Source organism: Ruditapes philippinarum, unplaced genomic scaffold (genome assembly GCF_026571515.1).
Source record: "Ruditapes philippinarum isolate M1 unplaced genomic scaffold, ASM2657151v2 ctg1010_1_1_1_1, whole genome shotgun sequence".
In the NCBI taxonomy this organism is placed as follows: Eukaryota; Metazoa; Mollusca; class Bivalvia; order Venerida; family Veneridae; genus Ruditapes; species Ruditapes philippinarum.
This window is the reverse complement of record NW_026852812.1, coordinates 234,040-255,369: the sequence shown is the minus strand read 5'-3', so window position 1 is coordinate 255,369 and position 21,330 is coordinate 234,040. Positions and strand designations below refer to the sequence as shown.

Here is a 21,330-nt window from a genome sequence, read left to right as displayed (position 1 = left end):
TTTTTATACTGTATGTTAAATGTACATGTTTATAATTGCAGTGTTTTCCAATTTTCAAGGTACATGTATTTTTCAAGATTCAGTAGTGTTTTAAAATACATGTATGATTCAAGATGCGTATATGTTCATAGATACATTACTGTTTCATGATATGTGTGGTTCAAGATATACATACATATATATATGTTTCACAAAAAATATGTGTGTTTCAAGATACATTTTATGTTCCAAGATATATGTATGTTCCAAGATACATGTTTGTTCCCAAAATATATGTATGTATCTCAAAAGATACATGTACTGTATGTTCCAAGTCACATGTATGTTCCAAGTCGCATGTATGTTCCAAGTCACATCAGTGTTCCAAGTTAAATTAGTGTATCAAGGTACTTGTATGTATCAAGGTACATGTATGCTCCGAGGTACATGTATGTTTCAAGATACATGTAAGTACCAATATACATGTTTGTTTTGAGATACATGTATGTCCCAGGTTACATTAGTGTTTCAAGGTACATGTATGTTCTGAGATACATGTGCAAGTATGTTCCAAGATACAATGTATATGTTTCAAACTATGCGAGTGATTTATGTAAACAGCTTGTTAATTCTTATTCAATTTGCATAAAACTTTGGATGTATATGTCATTTAAAAACAGCCTCATTCTTTATTCATTTTCATATTTTCTACTATCTATTTTTGTCATCGTCATTATTATTTACCATCATCAAATATCATCGTCATCAAAGTCGGTATAACTCATGTGCTATTATGTGGTTAAGAAAAAATGAGAAATAAATAACATTTAAAAATAAAACAATTTTGTTTTTGATGTATATTCACCATAGCCCAAACAGTTAAATGACTTTCTTTCTGTGTTACAAATTCATACTTTCATCGAAGGCAGTGACAATAGATGTTATTTACCTTTACATTTATATCTATAACTGGATATCTATGTTACAAAAAAAAAAACAAAAAAAAAAAACAAATAATGTTGAAATTACATACATTTGTCCGTTTCTGGTCAAACTGGAGGGGAATTTAGGTTTACCTTCTGTCTGTCACGAATCAAGAAGTACTTAAAATATTGAAAACTTGAAATATAGATAAATGTCCATATGGAGATAATGAAAGTCTTTTTAAGCTCAACTATTCGAAGAATAGCAGGGTTATACAACTTGCCTATGTGTCTGTGTAACACTTTAGTTAAAGTTTTTGCGTGCTACATGGTATCTCATCAACCCGTATTAAATGATATTTTGTTGTATTTTCATACACTTATTTGAAAGTATTAACTCTAGCATGGATTTTGAAAGAAATTATGGCCTTTTTAGCTCACCCTAGGACGAAATTGGTCTGAAAGTGATTTCTAAGTCAATTGTCATGAAACTTGGTGAGAATGCTCGTCTTTGTAATTGCTCGGATGAGTTCGATGGGTCAGGTGATCGATCTAGGGCCATCTTGGCCCTCTTGTTATTGTCATATGTAACATTTAGTTGAGTATCTAGTTTGAATTCTAGATAGCAAGACTGATGTTTCCGGAGCAATCAGAATATCTAAATTTGAAAATTTTACATAAACATACGCTGACACAGAGTAACTAAGTTGTGCGCACGAGATAATTGAGTCACTCACACGAGTTACAATGTCATGCGCACGAGTTACTATTACGAGATAATAAGCCAATCAGAATACACTCAAACATACATGAATGTTGTAAGAAAAAAATGGCTGAAGGCAGAAACAATTTTATCTTAACCTTAATCACCTCGTTCACAACATACTCATGCGCACGAGATAAAGATAAATAAAAAACAACTCACACCTCACCAAACTCGGCGCCCGGTTAATCCTGGAGAGGGGAGATCACTGCGTGGTAGATTGGCATGTCACCCCTGTGTGCCACCATATATAAATGCCCTTAAGAAAAACAAAATGTATGGGAGTACTTAAGTTAGTCCTTACTGCCTTATTAAGAATTAGTTCTCCTAAAGTAAGTAACTCCTTTATTTTGACTTAGGACTTTTAACCCATTATTATGAGTTTTTAAGTCTTATTAAGGAATTTACAAATCCATAATTATGTGCCATTTTCTTAAAAAATTATTTAAATTTGTTCTTTGAAAAAAGTTAACTCCTAATTTAAAGTTAAAATAGCTAGTCTTATTAGGACTTAGAAGAAGTATTGTATTAAAAAGTAATTAGAACCAGTACAGGATGAATTAAAGACAAATAATGTTTATGTCATTATTGTAAGTTTTATATACTTAAGGACAATGAAAACGCACGCCCGCATTATATGCATTTAATTACATGAAAACAAAACACTAACAACTCCATTAGATATGTATCATAACTTTGATACAAAACGCAAATTTCACAACTGAAAATAATTCAAAATGTTTAAAATCAAATGTGCATCAGCAAATCGAAGAACCTAAGGTGAAAATCCCAAAATCACACTTTTCATCACAGTAATGCAAACTTAACAACGGAGAAAAACAAAATGAAAATCCAAAACAAAGTTACTCATAAATGTCTATTCGTAATGTCATCGTCGGGATCTTTAGAAAACGACAATGTACTCCATCAGCTTCTCTTGCAGATGTACATCGTCGCCTCATAGATCTTACGGTGCGAATAGTCGCCTTTGGAATCTGACGCAATTCGGTCTGTAATGTAGTGCGAAAACGCTGGTGAAGCTTAGAAATTGTGGTCTAGACCGATGGACACCAAAACGGTTGGAGCTTTGATTGACCAGACTGAATCTGTCTTAAATCTACCCATTCGGTTTTTCTTTGTAGAACCATTGCATACAATTTGCTAGCAAGTCTTCAGTAGTGTTTTAAATTTAGCACCTTTTATAGAGTAAAAGTGTGTATATGCAGTTTCCATGTGAGGTTTTACGATTTCTAAAACTGACCATTGGCATAGTTTAATATTCATTTTTATAAAGATTTTTATTTCTCATTTGTGTCTCACATTTCTGGAAAGTTGTGAAAAACAAGTTAATAATTAACAGTTCCAAAAATAAAAATTCATTTCATAAAGTAACCATGAATTGGTTCAATTTGTTTTCTGTTGTGATCTTATCACAATTAGCCAAAAGTGTTACTTTTGATTTTTCGGGTACTGTCTTTATTATGCAATAACTTCATTAAAATGCAATCATTTTTCATAACGTTGGTATCTAAATGACCGGAATGCATTCAGTTTTATGAAACTATGAAAAAAATATTTAAATGAAATATATTTTCCTTGTTAAAATGCAATTATCCGACCGTGCGTTTTCATTGTCCTTAAGTATAAATCATTAGGGGACATAGAAGGCAAATTTATTATTTTTGTATAAAATAAACCCTACAGTAGTAAGGAGTTACACGGTTCTAATTAGGATATAGTTTCCTAATTATAAAAAGGCTTTTTCAAGCTCCTTCTTGGGATTTCTAATTCCTTATTAACATAAAAATATTTTTACACGACTGCAAATGTTGTTATTTTACTTAATAGAGGTTTTCGACCGTGCGACCACATACACGCATCACGGGATTCCCCTTCTCTAAGGGACATAGAAATGTCCACTCCTTTATCAAAGGGGGACATTAGAAATATATCATTTCTTAAGAAAGCTAATTTCCAACCACAGTTACGCACTTATCCTACTAATAAGGAAGGTAATATAATGGGATGCAAGAAGAAAATGGTTTAAACTTGAGCAATGTACAGATTTGCAAGCCTAACCCTTACCACGGGGTTGGTCTCATAATTGTGCATCGGTTAAAAAGATATAGGAATTTCCTCGGAATCAGATGTGCGCTATAACTCGATATGTGAAAGAGAAAATGCATGTAGGTCAATCACAGGGTATGTTTTCAACTTTTTAAACATTTATATAAAATTCAAAGCTTTTTTTTTTGAGAAAATCGAAATGTGATTCTACCCTCCTGACTTTCCTCTTTATTTACCCATTTTGTTGGGATTTTTATGCAGTCTTCATCGAGATATTCTTTCTTTCGTGGGTTCTGGTGTGCCCAAAATATGCAATGCGTATGAAGAAAATGTCTCTAAACGGACTCCAAAAACAGATTTTCTGTACACAAATTGTTATCATCAAAGGATGCCTAACACTTGAACAAATTCTTATTGAAACATTTATTGAGATTGGTCGAATTGCCGTTCAAATTCCATCTGAGCTCCATATGTGCTAAAGAGTTCCATAGGTGCATGATATAAGAATCATCAACATTAAACGGGTCACTTCCATGAAGTAATCCATGTTTTATTATTTTGTGTAATAAACTCATATCCGATATAGACACATTGTCCCAAGTTGAGCTTCAATAACATTATCCATAAAAAATAAAACACATTTAGCATACTAAAAGCATTGATGAAAGCTATGTTCGGAAGTCATTCAAGTATTCCACCCCTTAGTACAATACACATGTATAACAGTATTAGTATTTGGCATGGATCGTTTTCGCCATAGAGTACCTTTAATTTTTTTATTTCATAAAATAGTATGTGAATACCATTTAAAAATTCAAATTAAAACGGAAACAGAATATCGAATAGAATAACACGTTACTTCTTTTCACCTGCCCCGTGTCACTTTAAATTACTAAAATAAAAGCGTATGTTATCGGTGTTGATTATATAAACACTAATGATTATGTTGAAATAACAGTTTGCTGCCAAAATCATAAATAGATTTACCATTGTCATACAAATATTTATTTGATTTTGCGTTGTTTACTCGACACAAGAGTAGGATATATCTTTTGAGGACAGTTTTTATCTGGGACTAAAAATGTATCTTTCTGTCCCAGTTTTTACGGAGAAATTTACTTGCAATTCACTGCATGACAATCAATAAGAAAATACTTGTGCTTGTGAGTGAAAGTATATTAAATACACTTGTGGAATCTTGAAGTGACGGTTATCTACTAGTATACAAGTTTAAATTATTTAGGGAAAAAATATTTGAAACAATAGCTTGACAAAGATATGCCCATTTCATTTATCAGCTGTTTAATCTTGTCCAAATTACGTTTTCTCAGAGAGAAATTATATATCATACCAGTAGTATTCGCTCGGTGTCAAATATTTTATATACTCGGTATTTTTAGATTTTTAGTGTATATTTGTACACCAGATAGTAAGCTTATTGAGGTAGTGATATTTATGTACTTTCAGCCAAAGCTACGAAACTTTTATTGTTCCTTTAGATTGGCTATTCAATTGAAAGTTATCCGTAATTTTGTAGATGGTTTCCTATATCACCCATGGATCTTTTTAGCACATATGAAGCTCTCCAGCAATTCCTTTATGTTGATCCCTATCTCAATAAATGTTTTAATTAGGGTTTGTTTGAATGTTAAGCATCATTTGGTGGTAAAATTTTGTGAAAACTCTGTATTTGGACATTTTCTTCATACGCATTGCATATTTTGGGCACACCAGAACCCATTGCATATTTTGGGCACACCAGAACCCATTGCATATTTTGGGCACACCAGAACCCATTGCATATTTTGGGCACACCAGAACCCATTGCATATTTTGGGCACACCAGAACCCATTGCATATTTTGGGCACACCAGAACCCTCGACGGAAAGAATATGTCGATAAAGAGGCCAAAATGGGTAGATATAGAGGAAAGACAGGAGGATAGAATCACATATCGATTTTCTTTTTTAAAAAAGCTTCGAATTTTATATAAATGTTTAAAAAAAGGTTGAAAACTTACCCTGTGATTGACCTATTTTCTCCTTCACATGTATATCGAGTTAAAGCGCACATCCGGATCAGCGGAAATTTACATATATTTTTTTACCGATGCTCAATTTTGAGATCCATATGGGGTTCCACCCCCGCGCTTGTGAAATGGATTTTTCAATCTTCCATTTTCTTTTTTTGGAATTGTCCATTATCAATCCGGAAATAATCAAGTGAGAAATTTAATAAGTTAGCCAGCCAGCAAGACAGAGTCTGATCAGACTGTACGGATGTTCAGGCTGGCTTGATACTGGTTAATACATTTCGGTTCCAACAGCGGATAAAGGTGCAGTGTTGTTCTATTACAGTTGTCATATACACAATTGCTTAAAATGATCAAACGAATCTGACTGGTAAACTAAAGATTGCTGGCTTTTAAGTACCGTCAGGGATAAGTGGTAGTTTCCCAGTCTTAATTTGTACTCAATGCTTGATACCTACTATCATTTGTGAAAAGCTACATAACTCATCACATGCGAAAAAGTTTGATAGCAATTTTAAAGCATATTCCCCAGAGAGAGACAGCATCAAATTCCGCACAATTTGAAGTGTAAAACCAAAGGAACTTGAAATTCTGTCAAAAATGGCGTTAAAGTTCGATTAAAAAAGAATCACATTCCTATATAGAAAAGTTGGGGTTTTTTTTTGTTTGTCGTTTTTTTAGAAACGGGATTTTTTTTTATATTTTGACTAAAATGACATCTATTCCTTGGGTAAATTTAGTTGACAGAATTTCAAGTTCCGTTTAAAACAGAAATTTAATTTTTAATTATGAAGGGGAATGAAAAATATAGAAGAAACCTAGATATAAATAAATGAGATTCAACATTTGAAGAAAAAAATATTGCTTGGTCGCAGTAGCAGTACGTATCAATTTAGGGGATCCATATCACAGATCTCTTAAATTTAGCTCCATGTCCATATCAAGATGAAAATTTAAAGTCACTCAGCCTACAAGTAGTCTTTACATAGTCTTGTCATACTGATATGGCAAAGGCCACGTCTATTTCGGTTCCAGCGGGCTTAATGTTAATATTTTTTTCTATAAATTCCCTAACAGCTATTAACTTATCATTTTTATCTTCTTTTTTTACCTATGATTTAGAAAATATAAGAAAAGTATATATATTAATTATCGTCCGATGTAACAGGAAAAAGAACTTATTAAAGTTTTATCATTTTTTGATGTTTTAAACATTTCCAATTACAGAATGGTCCATTAATGGGTTTTGTCCGAATCTTTTTTTAAGTACGAAATATTTTAAGGGCGAAGGTAGAGTGCTCTCTAAAAGGAGGAGTGCTGTCACAACTTGCAAGCCTATGCAAAACAAAATTTGCAAGTGTTGTGAAATTCATTTTATCTTCTTAAATTTAGCATGACAGGAAAATAAAACGTTGTATTTGTTAAGGATATAATATAAGAAGGTAAAAGCTACTCACTGTGATTGGTATGATCCTTTAAATGTTTGTTTGTGCCGAACTTTGTTGACGAATCCAACGAGCGTTTTGACTTTTCTAACGTTCTATTAGTCTATTACAGATTAATAATTCATGAATATTTAACCATTCAATATAAAAATAAGGAAACTTATTGTCATGTGCATTGGAAATTGCATCACTTGATTTCTAGCTTCTAACAAGTAACTGAGTAACTATGTGAATTTTATATAATTACTAATGTAATTACTTTCAATAATGCCTCAACTGTGATTTTAATTGCTTACTAATAACATTTCAACTGTTGCTGAGTTCTGATCCCTCGTGAATAATATGCAAATCGAATATCAAACAGTGATTATGCGAAAAATCAGCTCGATTTGATATATATTTCTAGATTCATAACATCAAAATAAACAAATAAATGCTGCCAGTAACCTGTATTAAGTATCAGAAATTTATCTGCTGCACATTGTTTCACATACTTATTGACAGCGCGATCGTTTAATAGTGTTATTCATATGTATACATGAATTATTGTCAATTGGTCTAAATATAGTTCAACGTCAAAAATGACTCTTTGCATATACACACCACTTCGGTTTTTATTTTATGTTCAAAAGGAAAATTATGTGGAAATCGTGGAAGTTAGAATTTGGGTCTACATTAATTAAACTATTCATGCGTAATAACCACCATAGCTCTCATAGCTATTCTTCAGAATTGCAAGTGCCTTAATATAAAAAGATTTACTAAAAATAGCCATAGCTAATACTTGGGGTGTTAGGGCCGGTAAAATTCGGGTAGATATATCTGTGAATTTAAAAGAAAATCAGTAATAAATTTAAAGCAACATAGAATTCTTAGCTACAAGAATATTTCAGTTCAAACTAGGACAGGGTTTCAATATGTATTCATGATATAGCTGCAGAATATCTGTAAAGCGGCATTTTTGGGACTGAAGTAATAACGTACTTTTCGAAGGTGCCAAATCCCATGAATTTAACAAAAATTGACCCTTCAGTTAAAATCCTAGTAAATCAGGCTTTGGAAATTGAAGGTCAAGAGTTTTCAAGGGTCAACGGACACCCTGCATTCGACTGTAGCAACAAATCAAATATAAGTGACATATAAAGCTACATGTATAGAAGCCAGAACTAAAAACCTGTAAATTATTTCTTGTATCATGAATATTTATTGATCTCGGCACATTTTTCACAAATATTTTGGCTCATCTGGCGGCATGCTGCTTTATAGATTGTTTTTCAAAAGTAACATTTGCAATATTGGACAGGTTAGTTTTAGGGATCTTGAAAATATAATGTAGTTCAGTATTACAGTAACCAAAACTATAGAGCTCTGCATGTATGGCACATCTTCACAGATGTATTTTTTTTTTTATCTTTTAGGTAGCCATGTCAGCAACTGAAAATTCACTGTTGGCAAAGTGGTCTGGAAGCCATGGTAAGAATAATAAAGAAGTCCAGAACAACTTCAGAATGTATGCGTAGATAAATTTCAGCAAGCCCACATAGGGCATTTCTGGGGTCAAGATGATATTTCTTCATAATATTATGTTACCAAGTATTAATCCATGGCTGAATGACTCAGTTAAAGAAGATTAAAACAAGCATTCAGCTGTAATACGGGGAAGTGTAGGGCCGGGTCCGCGAAGCGGTCCGGGCTTTGGCTTGCCCGGCTATAGACTACATGTGTATATTTAAAAGAAAATAAAATAAAAACAATTAAAGAACACATAGAATTCTATACCTATCAATGAAATTTTCAGTGTCAGTTCTAGTCGGGCGGCGCCATTTTCAATGTAATTCAATGATAATAGGCGGGATATTTCTATAACAGACAATGGCAACTTTTCGGATGAATAATAATCGTAATAATAAACGGAAGAGGTGCATAAATACCGAATGACACCTTTAAAACGGAAAAAATAACATTTTTTTTTCCCGTTCATAGGCTTTGCCTAATTTCATATTAAGAAAAGTTAAAGAAAGCTAAAAATTATCTAATCTAATACTCTCAAATAAAAAGGGGTTGTAAAGGAAAATGTAAATGAAATTGTTCAGACCAGTGTAATAAAATTGATGCTAATTATCATTTATCTAGGATTGTCCAGCTCACTGCTCTCAAGCTCCCTGGGGTCAACAAAAACAGAGTCTAGTTTACAGAAGAAAAGTGACGAGTCACAGAGAAAGCGTAAATCTGATATCTCTACGACAATAGAAAAAAAGAAGACAAAAGATGGTGCTGACAAGTCGGCAAGTCTGTCTAGTAGTCTACTGTCATCCAGTCTGCTGCAAAAATATGGTATTTACTTTTTGTCTTTTGAGCCATTGTTTACATTGTACAAGAAACTTAACACTCATTGCTTAATACTGGTTGGCTCCAAGAACATTTTCAAAAGTGTGTCTATAAGTTTATAGCTTCCTACACAATTGAACTAAAATAAATTCTGTAAGAACTAATGCACAGAGAGGCATCTGCCATTATAAATACTGGGATGCTGCCATTTAACTTAAACTTTACTGAAGCACCAGTCACCCTCAAATATAAGAACTGGATCAAGGTTTTAGATTTATTGAATGAGATAGGGTGATACCTGTGATCATGTCATAGAGAGGATTCTGAAAATAGAATGATGCTCTTCTTTTTAAAATCTTTGAAGAGAATTAATTAGTAAAAATACTTGTTTTAAACTGTTTACAAATGTCAAAATATTGTAATTTCTATTTCTTAGACTTTATTTTGTGTCCTATATTATGAAACTAATTTAAAAGTGATTAAGTTTCTTATATCTTGTGTGCTTGATGCAGTAATGTTTCTGTATTTTGATATATTTAATATTTTTAGATACCGGATCAATGTTAGGCATGTCTAGTGTTTCCATGACAACTAAGACGATGGGTACTGGCCTGGGAACCAGTAGTAGTCTGTTATCTAGGTCAGGATTATCAACAACAGGTAAAGATTCAGTCAGATAATTTGACATAAGAAATTACTTGTACACTGTTGAATGATAAGGATGTTGACGTATTTTTTTGGCAATCAGTATATGGCCAGGTTTGTCACATCTTCTCATGGTTTAGGTTGCTGACTTAGAATCATTTGCCCTTCACCTCTGTGGGTTTGAGTTTGATTTATGAACGTAAGAAAGCTATCCAGCTAGCTTTCAAAGGTTGGTGGTTCTACTCTAGTGCATGTTGTGCCAGAAATAATGCACAAAGGGGATCCTTTGTAGAACTAGTAATATAAATATGATATTGGCAGTGCTGATGCAACTTGAAGTCCAACAGACAAACCTCTGCTTATGACTTGATTTTCTCAATCATTTTATTTAATTAACAACATTGTCATTTACATTGAACTGTATATGTATTCTAAATTAAACTTTTCTGGCATTTACTACAAAAAGTGTTCTTATATGTAATTTTCCTGTATATTATTTTATGTTTAAAGTGCTTTTAAACTTTGCTTGTGAATGAGTTTGAATAAATGTGTTTATTTTAGGCCTTCTTACTAAACCAACTGGTGTAGGAAGCTCACTGACAACATCTTTGATGTCCTCATCCTTGCTGACGAGACAGTCTAATACCGTTGGTGAATCGTTGTCAGGGAAACGGACTAGATCACAGTTCAGTAGTGGAAGTAGTAGTCAGACAAGTTGCAAATCAGAATTAAAGGAAACGTCCACATTGGCTTCTGGCTCATTAAAGTTAACAGGAGGTGTGTCATCCTTATCCAGTGGCTCCTCCTTCCTGTCAAAAGCTCCACCTACTTCTTCTCTAAGCTCCTCCTTAATTGAAACTGGTTTAAAGGAAACAGACAGATTGTTGTCATCAGGCTTGTCATCTGGATTAAAGATGGACCTTCTGAGGAGTACAAGCTCTACATCTTCACAAGGGGAGGGAGTAAAACAAAAGAAGGCAAAGGGGAAATTAGACAAAAAATCAGGTAAGGGTACTCCTGAAAAATTTTCAAATTTTATTATTTTGGCAATAGTTGTTTCAGGGTTTCTACAAATGCGAAAAGCACTACTTATGAGATCATTAAATTCATGACATTAATTAGTTGGGTTTTTTATTTTCTCAGAACACGAGAAAGTATTATGGTTTATTTACAAAGATTTAGAATGGTTGAGAAAATTAGAGAGTCATTTTTGATATCATTTGTAGAATTAAAATTGGGAATACAATGTTATTGAACACAAAGGTTTTTTTGCATCCTTTATAAAAGTTTTCCATCCACTAAAAAAATCATGTTTTTTTATTGTTTACATTGGCACAGATTTTCTGGAAATTTTGAATTATTACTCATATATGTGGGTGTATTTAGGCCACTTTAATTCCTTCTGTGGTTTAATTTTTTTATTGAGAGCTTTTATTCTTATATATTTCATTCTTTCTGTGCCATATGCATCTTTCAGGGTTAGTGAAATGAATAATTTATTTCAATATTGAATAAGTTACCAAATCTGTTCAGGTTCCTCATGTATGAGGCATAGGAAAAAGTCACCTCATTTATCCTTTGAAAACTGATACTATGAGCAATTTAAAATGCATAAAAGATTTAATTTCTCATTTATGATAAGTCTTTATTTAATGGTTAACAGCTCTTTCTTTTTTTTCAAGGGAGGAAACGTACAAAACTTGATAAACATACAGCTCCGCCTCCATTGTACAACTTATCCAATGAAATTGAAGCAGGGCGGGAGATAGAGGTGCCAAGATTCACGCCCCCAGATAGAGACAGGTCGTTGATTATTGCCACAAAACTTCATGATGTCAACGGTTTGAAAGTAAGTTGTTGGAACAGTATTGCCAATTATTTTTTTTTGTTTCATGTGTTTAAGTTACTACTAGTTACGGTCATATACAAACTTTTATCTTATATTACTTGTAAAACTCAGGTGACCTTCCATGCATTACTATAGGTGCAAGGAAACACCTGTGAAGTTAATAGAACAACTTCTGTATACAAAATTCCGGGAAAAGGAGATCCCAAAAGGAGAATGAAATAAATCAAAAGGTGAAATCTCAGAATCAGTTTAATTTAATGTGCCATGCCTCCTTACAACACCTTATGCAGTATTAATTTTCAGTCTAGAAATATCTCAACACTGTAAGGAATTATGGAGCAATTTTTTGACAGCTTCTGTGACCTAAATTGCTTCATTAAATAAAGTCTTTTAATGTTCTTAGATAGACTAAAACCAACAAAAGTTTTGGCAGAAAGCACAACCTCTTGGTTGCATTCTCTACTCCTAGATCATTGAGATGCAGACTTCTAAACCACTAGCCCTGTACCTTACTTTAAAGTTACTTACTTTAAATTCCTTACTGTTATAAATTTAAGATCAGAATGTTTGATCTGATTTATTTAAAACAACTTTCTGTACTTACAAAAGTCATGTGCGTTTGTATCTTTCAGTTTGCGCTAGTGAATGCTGTAAGTGGGTCACTGATATGCCAGCCGGATTTCCGTTCTGGTACAGATCCAACTCGCATAGCACTTGTTACCATGGCAGAGAAAGTGATCTGTTATGACCCAGAGTTTGTTCTTAAGGTATTTTCTATATATAATTTTTACATTGGCTCAACCTCAAATTAGTTTAAAAGTGTCTCAGTTAAACACTAAAATGCTTTTGTGGTAGACATATATAAATTTGAATTTAATATGGTTGAATGATAGAAAAAAATACTTTAATCAATATGTCACACACGTCTTTAACCTTTGTCTGCTTAATTTTATTATATAAATTTAAATTCTAAAACTCCCAATGGTTATTTTCAAATTTAAAGCAGGGCATTACACAAATTCAGGAGTTAAAGTATTGAAGACCATCCCTTAAAAATGTAAATAAAGAAAAAAAAATCATTAGTAATTTATGGCTATTCAGTTTTAGATGGCCAGAAGAACATACACATTGCACTGTTTAGCATCTTTATAGGCAGGGATTTCTTAAATGAGGTAACATATAACGCATGATAGTATGACAGTTTTTTAATACATGATATGTTATTGATGATATAGGTGGCGCTGTATACAAGGAAACAGTTGAACATCAGGACAACGGCAAACTTTATGTTGGCTCTGTCATCACACATGCCTGCTTGCAGACCGTACCTGAAAAAATACTTCAGTGCTTCCATTGCTTTACCCTCGGATTGGATCGAAGTAGCTGAAATATACTCCGTAAGTCATTTAAGTATTTTAACATTTGCCATTTCACCTGTTTTGAGATTTGTAATGATTTTGATAAAATGGAATATCAAATTTAACTCACATTTCATATCATGAGGTGTACTAGGATTAATGTTTGTATTTATTAAAGCATAGAATTAAAAAAGAGCAAAATAGAAGGATGGTGGTTGTAAATCATTTTTCATGTGGTTTATTTGACTAAATCTTTGTGTTTTGACATGTTTTCTTTATTTTCAGGCATTTCCAGAAAAGTCTCTTCCTCTTGGTTCTCTGCCATCTGCTCTTAGACGAGCCATGGTGGCAAAGTTTCCTGATTTTGACAAGTACCAGCTAGGTCAGTATATCATATGATTATTATCATGACATATTTCCATTATCTTTGTTTATGATTGATTACTAGAATTCAGACTTTATTATAATTAATGATTATTTGAATTTATATCATACTTGAAGATGAATTGAATTTTTTATTTATAATTGAAAATACATTTGTATTGTTTAAACGTTCTGCTAACAAGGTAGAATTTTGATTGTACTGCATAAATTTAGGCCATGTCATTTATACACCTTATTATAATTACTCAATCTTAATTTATGTAAATCAAAGCTAGGTTTTAGTATGGGAATGTAAACTTTCTGTTATTCTTGGAAATATTTAGTTACTTGAACATCTATATATTCCATTGTAGCGAAATATAACAAGGAAAGCTCTAAAAAAAAGAAGAAAAAGAAGATGAAGAAGGCAGAAGAAGCCACTGAATCAGGTAGGGGTAGGGGTAGAGGTCGGGGGAGAGGTAGAGGACGTGGTGCTGCTAGAGGAAGAGGCGGGGCTGCAGTAGGCAGGGGCCCATCAGTGTTGGACTCTGACAGCTTGAGCTCAGGTTCAGAAGTAGACTCGGATGAGGAGGCTGAGGCTCGAAGACAGGTATTTGTTTTATGTATTAGTATTATTGAAGTCATTTTATTTGCCTGCGTTTCAAGTTATTTCAAAGTTAGTCAAATGCTAGGTAGTGATGAATTTGTATTATGCTGCAAGAGAGCAAATTAAGTAGCTGGTTATTGTTTTGGAAAAAGATTAAATGTTTTCATTCACTAGATTGGCACCAAAGTAAAACCAAAGTAAAACCGCCACTCTTACATAAACTAGTTCAAATAGCTTTCTGGCAGGAAAAAAAAATATATGCCCTTGATAGGGTTCAAATTCACAGCAGTATGTGACAAGTAGAGATGAAAGGCAGTGAGTTTAACACTTGTTCACAGAATGTCAGCTATGTTGTTTAGTACTGTATGTGAGTAAGTAAGTCATGCAGAAATATTTGCAAATTTCGCAAATTGACGAAAATCGCTAACATTTCCTCTAGCTTAAATATGAACCAACCCGTCATTTAATTCTAACCTTGCATGATTTGCTAATATTTCCTCACGCAAACTTTTCGACATGCGGAAATATCCACTTATACAGAAATCGAGAAAACTTTAAATGTGTAAATATGATAATAAATTGAAGCTTTTGGTTTAGTATATTTATGGAGAAAATATTTTCAATATTGCAGAATGAGAGAGAAAAGAATTTGTCATCCGTTCTGTTTGATGATGGAGAAAGTCCAGAACAACTTCAGAAAATGAGCTTCACAATTAAACAACTTATCAGAAAACTACACATCACGGAACCAGTCGAACATGTCATGTGTCTTATTGGGAAAAAGTGAGGATCAGTCTATAAAGAGCTGAGATTTTCTATAAATAACTTTGAATGTCTATAAATAGATTTGTACTTTTATTATGGAAAAATACACATTACAGAAACTAGTTGAAAAATTCATGTTTCATTTGAAATATTCTATAAATAACGAATGGTTCCTTTAAATTGATTTTATTTTCATTGCATAGATTTTTCATGTGAGAGATAATTTATAATCATTATAGGAGCAGGAAAAGGGCATGCAAATTCTTAAAATATGAACAGTAGTAAATCACTATTAAATATGAATCTGGAAAAAAATCTGGAGAAAGGGTGATCCCTTGGAAGCATTAATCACGACAAAATTACATAAAAGTGCAGACATAAAAGTGCAGACTCGTTTTAAGTCAGTACATGAGGGATGGAAACTATAATAAACAATATAATTCTACAGTCATAATTCCCTTAATTCACAAGAATGCATTGCAAATTAAAAAAATAAATGTACTTTAATTTGCAGGTACCCAAGTTCTCTAGATGAGTTTTACAGGTCCAGGTTGCCTGGTACATTTGAGGAGGAGAGGGCTGGGAAAAGAATGAAACTTCCTGTACCTGAAACCTGGGAGACCCAGGTATCTCTTAAAGGCAACAAGGCTTCAACTTGGCAAGAATTGCTAGGTATCAGTTGTTCATTATTTTATGAAAATTGTCTGGAACTCTGTTACATTGAGTGATATATTTACATATTTTGTCATCCGTTTCTTTGTCTTGGTTGATAAATGATTAAGATGTCTGCCTCTCTATCCAGGGATTATGGGTTTGAACCCTACTTGGGTCACGACTATGTTTGCTCATATGACATCATAACTGGTTAGTTTCTGGAGGCAGATTCAAGAAGGATTAATCTAACTTGCGACAACTTTTCACAATAAAGCTTGAATAAATGTTTTCACTAAATGGACATTCCTTTTTCAAGGCTTTATTAATATTTTAATACTTGAGTTAGAGAATTTTTTTAAATAAAAATCTTCTTTTTTTCTTGAATCATATGGAAAGTATGTAGAAATAACAATAGCATACATGCAATTATTTTTGGCCGGCATTCAAGACCACCCATCATTAATGGCTTCTATAAGCTTCTGCTTTCGGCCAAAATCTATAAGTATTGTTATGTTGTTATTTAAACATGTTCAAATATTCTAAATAAAATATCTTTAAACCAATGGAGGGGAGGGAATCATTGATTGCTGTTTAGTACCATCAGAAGTTGTCTTTCTTTAAAAGATTAACAAAAATGTTGGCTAAGAAATTATGCCCAATAATGCTGTAATAATATGTGGACTTGTCATTGTATGTGGAAAGGAAGTAGATTGATATGTATGGCTTATATGCACATTTATACACAATGTATTAAATATTTTTTTTTTAAATATTTTCAGATCACAAAAAATTACCTTTCATGGCCATGTTACGGAATTTGAGAAATCTGATTAAAGCTGGGATTTCCTCCAAACATCATACTGGAGTCATCCGGAGACTGACAGACGAGGTATTTTATTGTTATATTGCTTCAATTTATTGAAAGAATAGCTAATGAAATAAAGGTAGCGTAAAATTTTGTCTGAAATATAGTTGGTTACATGGTTGGTTGGTTTTTAATGCTGAATTGAACACAATTTTTTATGGCCATATTTCTTTTGCTCAATCCACCTAATATTGCTAACCAGTATTTAAAAAATTCTCAGCAAGTGACTAAGAGTACTAATTACACAAGATTCTTGAGACAAATGATCTTAATACACAATGTCTGAGCTAAATTGTGACTGAGAAATTACACTTAGCTTCGAACATAGAACCCGTGAACCATTCAACCATTGAAAACAAATCTGATGCCCACCCACTGAGCTAAGCTTGTCAACATCAGACCTGGAGTTTAACCTGAAGTTGCCATGTGGCAATGTAAGTGTGGGTATGACTGTTGGCAATATAAATAATAGTAAACTAGAGCCACTAGAGGTGGGCGTGGCAGAGTTAAGGAAATGGGTGGAGCAATAGGCAAGTTTAATATCGCCAAATGTGATAAACCTACATATAATTCACTCTCTGTTTGATTTATTTTTGAACATGCATGGCAGTGTTAAACAGATTTTAAGATAACAAAAGTTGAAATTTTAGTTTTGCAAAAGTTTACACTCACTTGTACATTTGTATTGGTTTTATTTTTTTGAAAAAAAGCAAGTTGAATTTTTTTATTTGCAGAGATCAGTTATCAACAGCAAGCAATTTCCGTTCAGATTTTTCTCTGCATACGAAGTTCTGGAACAACTGCAGAAGGATTATGAAATCTCTCGTAAGACACCATTCCTTGTTTTAGTTCATGCTGTTTAATATAAATAGTGACTTTGGAGAAATATTGAACTGTTTTGACCTGTATCTTAAAAAAAGGTGACAGGTTTTATAATCATTTGCATTGTTAAAACTAAAATGTCATGTATAAGGTAATTTTTCATTTTTTTGAAAATTTCTAAAATTTCCCTAAATGCTGAATATTTTTTCTCAATTTATGACAGGGGGCCTTTTCCCAAAATTGCTGGAAAAAGCCCTGAATCTGAATGTTAAACTTTTAGTACTAGAGATATATATCATGTATTAAAAAAAATCTTTCAAAAACAAAAATGTAATAGGAATTGTCATCTTTTTTTAGAGGCAAATATCATTGCTATGGCTGAAATTGAAGCCAACACCCCAAGTGATGCATCTACAAGAGGTGGGCGTGGCAGAGGTAGAGGAAGGGGAGGAGCAACAGTCAAGAAAGAAAAATTGACAGCAGAGAACTGGTGGATTATTAAAAAGCAAAGAAAGCAAGAAAAGAACAAGAAGCCAAAGTAAGTAATATGATATTGAAATAGATTTAAATTAAAATCAAGTTCTGTTTCATTGTTCAGTTGACCAACATTTTATCTTTAAATTACCTTTACATCATGCTTGTTTAACCCTAATCCCTCTGAAGTTGTGTAATTGACTTGTCATGCTTTATATTTGGAATAGTCTAATAGCATTTTAACCCTTTACCTCATATATACGCGAAACAACGCATTTTCGACCACACCCCCTTTTCTAGGCCTGAAATAGTAAAAAAATGTCCTATTTTGGCCCCAAACACATGTTTTCGTTTGAGAAATGTTGCTTAAAAAAGTGAGCACTTTTTTCGGCGCCGTCCCCCATCCAAAAGATACATCAGGGGGTTGCCAGAAGGGGGATGTGCCCCCTTCTGTTTGGGGGGTTTGAAGGAGGGCGGAGTCCCCCTCATCGCCAAGAAAATTTTGGACTTGTGAGAGGCTTAAAATGACCCCAGTTGATCATAAGGTAACGTGTTACCAACGCTGAAAAGCATTTGACTCTATCTCAATCCCTTGAGAAGTTGAAGCACTTTGAAATAAATTTTGATGGAAGAAATCGAGGCAAAATAGTGATTTTTGGCAATTTTGAGATGTGCCCTCGTTGCCATGGTAACAGGAAATTTAAGACTGAGCATGTCGTTACAAAGGCAATGGTCCAGTCAACATTTGTGCCAAGTTTGATTAGTATTAAAGCATTTTTAGCTCACCTGTCACAAAGTGACAGGGTGAGCTTTTGTGATCGCTTTTCGTCCGTCCTCCGTCCGTCGTCCGTAAACTTTTACTTTAAATGACATCTCCTCATAAACCACTAAGCCAATTTCATCCAAACTTCACAGGAATGTTCCTTTGGTGGTCACCTTTAAAAATTGTTCAAAGAATTTAATTCCATGCAGAACTCTGGTTGCCGTGGCAACCAAAAGAAAAAACTTAAAATATCTTCTTCTAAAAAACCCAAAGAGCTAGAGCTTAGATTTTTGGCATGAAACTTCTTCTGGTGAGTGTCTACCAAGTTTGTTCAAATAAAAGCCCTGGGGTCAAAATTGGCTCCGCCCCAGGGGGTTATTGATTTTCCCTATATGCATATAGTAAAAACTTAAAAAATCTTCTTTTAAAGAACCCAAAGAGCTAGAGCTTAGATATTTAGCATGAAACATCTTCTAATGTGTGTCTAGCAAGTTTGTTCAAATAAAAGCCCTAGGATCAAAATTGGCCCTGCCCCAGGGGGTCATTGATTTTCCCTATATGCATATAGTAAAAACTTAAAAAATCTTCTTTTAAAGAACCAAAAGAGCTAGAGATAAGATATTTAGCATGAAACATCTTCTAATGGATGTCTACCAAGTTTGTTCAAATAAAAGCCCTGGGGTCAAAATTGGCCCCTCCCCAGGGGGTTATTGATTTTCCCTATATACATATAGTAAAAACTTAAAAAATTTTCTTTTAAAGAACCCAAAGAGCTAGAGCTAAGATATTTAGCATGAAACATCTTCTAATGGGTGTCTACCAAGTTTGTTCAAATAAAAGCCCTGGGATCAAAATTGGCCCCGCCCCAGGGGGTCATTGATTTTGCCTATATGCATATAGTAAAAACTTAAAAAATCTTCTTTTAAAGAACGAAAAGAGCTAGAGCTAAGATATTTAGCATGAAACATCTTCTAATGAATGTCTACCAAGTTTGTTCAAATAAAAGCCCTGGGGTCAAAATTGGCCCCGCCCCAGGGGGTCATTGATTTTCCTTATATACATAAAGTAAAAACTTAAAAGAAATCTTCTTTTATAGAACCAAAAGAGCTAGAGCTAAGATATTTAGCATGAAACATCTTCTAATGGATGTCTACCAAGATTGTTCAAATAAAAGCCTTGAGGTCAAAGTTGGCCCCACCCCAGGGTGTCATTGATTTTCCATTTATACATATAGTAAAAACTTAAAAAATCTTCTTTTAAAGAACCCAAAGAGCTAGAGCTTAGATATTTAGCATGAAACATCTTCTAATTGGTGTCTACCAAGTTTGTTCAAATAAAAGCCCTGGGGTCAAAATTGGCCCCGCCCCGGAGGTCATTCATTTTCCCTATATGTGTAAAACTATAGCAAAAATTGAAAAATCTTCTTTGAAAAAACTCAAATAGCAAGAGTTTAGATATTAAGCATGAAGCATCTTCTAGTGAGTGTCTTCAAAGTTTGTTCAAATAGAAGCCCTGGAGTCAAAATTGGCCCCGCCCCAGGGGGACATTGATTTTCCTTATACAAGTATAGCAAAAACTTAAAAATCTTCTTTTAAAAAACCCGAATAGCTAGAGTTTAGATATTAAGCATGAAACATTTTCTAGTAAGTGTCTACAAAGATTGTTCAAATAAAAGCCCTTGGGTCAAAACTGGCCCTGCCCCAGGTGTGTCATTGTTTTTAACTATATGTGTAAAGAAAATACTTAAAAAAATCTTCTTTTAAAAATCCCAATGAGCTAGACCTTAGATGTTTAGCATGAAACATCTTCTAATGGTTGTCTACAAAGTTTGTTCAAATAAAAGCCCCGGGCTTTAAACTGGCCTTGCTCCGGGGGCCTATGTACAGGTGAGCGACTTCAGGGCCATCATGGCCCTCTTGTTTATAGTTTCATAGCAGTTTGAACTTGTAAGAGGAGGCTTTTCAGTGAAAATGGCCATTTTTCACAATATGCTCATGGGGGAAAGGGTTAAGAGGGATTCCGGTATCAAAATACTAAGATTTGAGTATTAGATTTGTTTTCTTTTTATTCATGATTGAAATACACAATGGTATTAGTTTTGAATTTTGTAAAATGAAGTATTTTGAATAGGGGTGTCACGTTTTTCCATTTAAAAGGGTACGGTCAGTTTTTAGATAAAAACCAGTCCAGTAACCAGGGTTAGTATTTGACTAAGGGTCGGAAAATTGTATATTGATTATAAATATTACCTGAGTTTTTTATGACAAGATATGACAATTGTTTGTATTTAAGTTGTACCCAACAATGTATTTTTCTGATCTGATTGAATACAGTACGACCTTAGCGGAAAATAGCTACTCCATTTGGATATGTCAACAAAATATGAACAAAATGTCATATCTTGTCATAAAGTGACAAAGTTAATGTTGAAAATTTAAGGATTTTATTAGTATGATAATAATATTTTAAACGTTTAACATGATCATTACGTTGACATTTAAAAGGTTAACATTTTTTCTAACTGTGACACCACAAATTTTAAAGTCAGGTGTGTGATCAAACCCATAGTTCCTAAAAGCTGCCATAAAACATTATAGTACACTTTAGTAAGGAGTAGTAACAAACAC

At 33.3% G+C, this 21,330-nt stretch overlaps 1 protein-coding gene across 1 annotated transcript in view; it reads left to right on the top strand.

Annotated features, from left to right (window-relative positions):
• The first annotated feature begins 7,070 nt into the window (after positions 1-7,070).
• Positions 7,071-21,330, top strand: part of LOC132725105 (telomerase protein component 1-like) — a 52,087-nt gene continuing 37,827 nt past the window's right edge. The window contains exons 1-15 of the mRNA XM_060710145.1: positions 7,071-7,207; positions 8,629-8,683; positions 9,344-9,544; positions 10,088-10,198; positions 10,745-11,188; positions 11,866-12,032; positions 12,665-12,799; positions 13,268-13,429; positions 13,676-13,772; positions 14,128-14,363; positions 14,992-15,143; positions 15,640-15,797; positions 16,559-16,668; positions 17,379-17,469; positions 17,824-18,004. Of these exons, the coding sequence (XP_060566128.1) occupies positions 8,635-8,683; positions 9,344-9,544; positions 10,088-10,198; positions 10,745-11,188; positions 11,866-12,032; positions 12,665-12,799; positions 13,268-13,429; positions 13,676-13,772; positions 14,128-14,363; positions 14,992-15,143; positions 15,640-15,797; positions 16,559-16,668; positions 17,379-17,469; positions 17,824-18,004 (2,294 nt within the window). The 5' untranslated portion in view covers positions 7,071-7,207; positions 8,629-8,634. The remainder of the gene's footprint in view (positions 7,208-8,628; positions 8,684-9,343; positions 9,545-10,087; positions 10,199-10,744; positions 11,189-11,865; positions 12,033-12,664; positions 12,800-13,267; positions 13,430-13,675; positions 13,773-14,127; positions 14,364-14,991; positions 15,144-15,639; positions 15,798-16,558; positions 16,669-17,378; positions 17,470-17,823; positions 18,005-21,330) is intronic.